The sequence below is a fragment of the Lathyrus oleraceus genome, chromosome 1 (assembly GCF_024323335.1).
Source record: "Lathyrus oleraceus cultivar Zhongwan6 chromosome 1, CAAS_Psat_ZW6_1.0, whole genome shotgun sequence".
NCBI lineage: Eukaryota > Viridiplantae > Streptophyta > Magnoliopsida > Fabales > Fabaceae > Lathyrus > Lathyrus oleraceus.
In genome coordinates this window covers 72993838-72997900 of record NC_066579.1, presented here as the reverse complement: position 1 = coordinate 72997900, position 4063 = coordinate 72993838, and the positions used below count along the sequence as shown (strand labels likewise).

Sequence of the window (4063 nt, the reverse complement as noted above, 5' to 3'; positions counted from 1 at the left end):
AACATTTTTATAAATTTTGCCCATAAATTACATTATTATTAATATATAAAATATATATATAGCCGTGTCCGTGTCCTATAATTTTTACATTAACGGGGTCCTTGTGTCTGGGTCCATGTCATGTCTCGTGTCCAAGTCCGGACTTCATAGACCTTAACAAATTATTCCGACAGTGATAATATGAATTATAATAAAGATTAGATAGAACATATTAACTTAATAGGTTTAAAGAAATTTGCAACCATTCTTGCATTATCTAAAAAAAAATGTAAGTCACTACAAATATTATCAAGAACAATAATCAAATCATGTTCAAGGTTGTTCAAATCTAACTCAATTGATATGTTCCTATCAAGTACTAAACACAAAATAACATGTAGTGGATTGACCTTAAGAGTTAAGTCCAAAGTATAGCTTCTTCATCATGAGAACTATCTACCACTCTAGAGATATGCTAACAAGTTTGATTCTGCAGAAAAGAGAGTAAAGAAAAATGATTTTTAGTGAACTGATTATATTAAATTAATTCTGACTAAAACTAAATTGAAGATAATAATTTATTTTGCAAAAAATTTCTGCAAAAGTAAGTTGAACATGAAATTTCAATGTAAAAACAACATTTAGATTTCACTATAGCGCTATAGTGATCCAGAATTTGAAACCAGTGTTGCTAAATAATGGCTATAGCGCTATAGTGATCCAGAATTTAAACAAATCACTATTGTTCAATTGCTATTAGTATTCAGTACAAAATGCGGTCAAATAGTTGCTATAACGGCGCTACAGCACTTATGTGTAGCAGAAGTTGAATGCTATTTTTGGTGATGAGTGATTGCTAACAAATTCATAATGGTTAACAAAAGAACACTTACTTGAACTTAAAGGAGGAATTCAAAATTCAATAATATTCATTGAATTTAAATTCCAAATAACATTGCAGTACTAAACAATTGGTCACCGAATTCAACAAGATAAAGATACAGAAATATCTGCTTAGTATAATCAAATCATAAACAATAAAACATGCAATTACAACAACATATAATTTTAAAAATAAAGAAGTAACCAACAAAACAAACCTACCTACATTATTCACTGAGATTATCTGCAGAAGTATCAGTGTCCTCATCTTCATCATCGCCATCATCTCCTACCTGTATTTTCGATATTTCATCCTGAGCCCTTTCCAAAATCTGCTTCTTCTGCAACTCCAACTCCCTATTAAAATCCACCCTCATCTTCTCCAACTCCATCATCTGTTGCCTCTTCGTATTCTCAATCTTCTCGTATATCTTCCCAAACTTCTGAATAGAATCAGCCAACACCCGATATGAAGCCTCCTCCTCTTCCTTATCCACCTCGTCTTCCTCCTCATCATCATCGCCATCGAAATCATCGTCTTCATGATCATCCTCAGAAGTCTCGGACTCACCAGGACTATCCATCATTTCATCAAAACCATTAGACCTATTCAAATAAACCCTTGTATTCATAAACACATACTCGCCGGAATCAACACCACAAGCAAGTCCATACTCTTGTCTTGCAGAGGAAGACATCAACATATCCATCCTCTTGAAAAATGGCCACTTGCAAGAATTCACACCCAAACCCATTTCATCCATTCTACTTTTCTCTTTCTTGTACCTTCTTTTCACCTTATCCAAAACACTTCTACACTGTGAAACGTCCCGTTCGACTTTTAACTCTTCCGAAACTTTCTCAGAAACCTCATGCCATTCCTCCGATCTCAAACTGTTTCTCCCAATTTGAAGAAACTTTTCCCCCCAAATCTCCAACAACACAAAAGTCGCATGTTCTGTCCATTCCTCAGAACCAGAAGAAGAACCCCCACCACCAGAACCACCACCACCGCGATTAACGTATGAGAATTTGCCACGTGGAACCAATTCATAGTTTGAAACAGAAGAACCACCACCACCACCACCACTACCACCGCTTCGTAATTTTCTCTTCTTCCTAATGAACCCTTCGTTTCCTTCAAAATTACCAACGTACCCATTTTCAATTCCGTTTTCACCTATGCTGTAATCGTCGAATTCTACGGGTTCTTCATCTTCGTATTCATCGTCGATGTTGTTGTCTTCGGGATCGTCGTAGCGATGATATTGTAAGTTACGAATTGGGTGTTTTTGACGAAGATTAGGGTTTTTGCGTCTCAATGGGTATCCCTTTGATGGGTACCTAGCGTCGTCTTCCATGTCGTCCATTCTATTGAAGGAACCCTAATTCGATCGAGGAAAATTAGGGTTTTTTAGGGAGAGATTTTTCTGATTGAAGAAAAATTGTGAATTTTGTTGGTTAGGGTTTTTGTGTCATGTTGAATTTGGGGAAATAGTTTTCAGTGTTTTCTTTCTTCAGATTCTTGTTCTTTTTCTTTCTCGCACTAACGTATGTTTCTCTTTTTTTTGGTCGAATTTGGGTTTCTCGATTTGGATGTTTTGGTGAGAGAGAAAGAGAGAGTGTTCGTGGGCTTAAGGGGAAATGAAGAAATTTTTTCTCTACACTCCTACACTTATATTTTCAGCCTTACAAATATGTGAGATGAAAGAAAAATAAATATTTAATATTTAGAAATAAAGATTTTATTTTTTAAATTAAGATAATTATTGATTAAAATAAAATATATGTTATGCTGATAATCTATAAAATATAAAATTTATTTGATATAATATAAAATATATTTATTTATCTATGTAAATTTGAAATGAGTTACTTAATTGTAAAATAAAAAATAATTATATAAACTCAATTCTATTAAATAATTATATCAAAGAAGAAGAAAATGATGCATTAAAAGAAGAAAGAATTTTTTTTATATTTTAAAATAAGAATTTTATATTTTAAGTTAAGATAAATTGTTAATTAAAATAAAATAGATATTAAGTTGATAATAATCCGTGAGAAAAAAAAAGTATTTGATACGATATAAAATATATTTGTATAAATTTGAAATAATTTAATTATTTGTAAAATAAAAAATAATTATCTTTATAAAGAGAATGAAGGAAATAATAAAAAGAAATGAGGTTAAAGGTAGTGCACTACACTGACATTCAATCAAAATATTTTATATTGTCAAATCATAACAGTATTTTAAAAATAAAAATGTAATGTGGCGGGATACACGAGTCTCATTGGTTGATGGTGTAAAAATATTTTACATTGTCGGTGCATATTCCTTTTTCTCAAAAGAAATATATAAAGAGAAAGTAATGAAAGAGCTATGGAAAATATATGTCAAATAGAAGTTTAAAATTTGAATTTGATTTTGAAATGAGTTTGGTTTTGGTGAGAAGGGAGAAAAATAATTATTTGAGATAGTCAATGGTTGATTGACATTTGGCATGCAAATAGAGACCGTTGTTGATTACGTATATGTTCAAATATTAATGTAAATTAGATGATAACTCGAGTGTTCAAATATTAATGTAAATTAGATGGTAACTCGAGTGTTGCGTGGATGTTCTAATATTTTTTTATTAATTTTATATTTATTTGAATATTATAGTTGTTAATATTTTGTCATTTTTATAAAATATAAAGATATTTAATTTATATATTTTTAATTATTTTGTATATAGTTTATATAGTAGAATGACATTCGGGTGGTTTCAAAAAAATTTTTAAATAAAACAATTATTCAATTAATTTTTTGTCAGACTAAAATATGTTAATTGTTTTAAATTTTATGGTTTTTTTTGTTTAAAGAAAGTTTGTGATTTGTAGGTATTAGAAATATTTCATGTTATTGAGGAAGTGTATATTATTTTTTTAAAATTATATTTTATAATTTTAAAACTTAGAAAAGAAATTCAAATTAATCATAAAAGTTAATAAAATAATAAGATGATTTGATATTAAAAAGTTTAATTACATGATTATTGTTTTTTTAATATTTAGAAACCAAAATATTTCTATTTTATAATTTTTTTATTTTATTAAATTGTAAGTAAAGTTTAAATTAGATACAAAAATTAATCAATTAATAAAATTATTGTAGTTATTAAATTATGTAAGAATTTTATATATTTAATATCAT

The 4063-nt window shown here is 29.0% G+C and overlaps 1 protein-coding gene across 2 annotated transcripts; it reads right to left on the bottom strand.

The window, feature by feature from the left end:
* Nucleotides 1-224: 224 nt before the first annotated feature.
* LOC127116232 (trihelix transcription factor ENAP1) lies at nucleotides 225-2523 on the bottom strand. 2 transcript variants are annotated; one of them, XM_051047368.1, is made up of 2 exons: nucleotides 1084-2523; nucleotides 225-469 (listed from the first exon to the last, which is right to left on the bottom strand). In XM_051047368.1, the coding sequence occupies exon 1, from the start codon at nucleotides 2229-2231 to the stop codon at nucleotides 1089-1091; it is 1143 nt and encodes a 380-aa protein (XP_050903325.1). In that variant the 5' UTR covers nucleotides 2232-2523; the 3' UTR covers nucleotides 225-469; nucleotides 1084-1088. The 2 variants fall into 2 exon arrangements, with proteins under 2 accessions (XP_050903325.1, XP_050903326.1); XM_051047369.1 differs by having other exon boundaries at nucleotides 1088-2523.
* Nucleotides 2524-4063: the final 1540 nt, after the last annotated feature.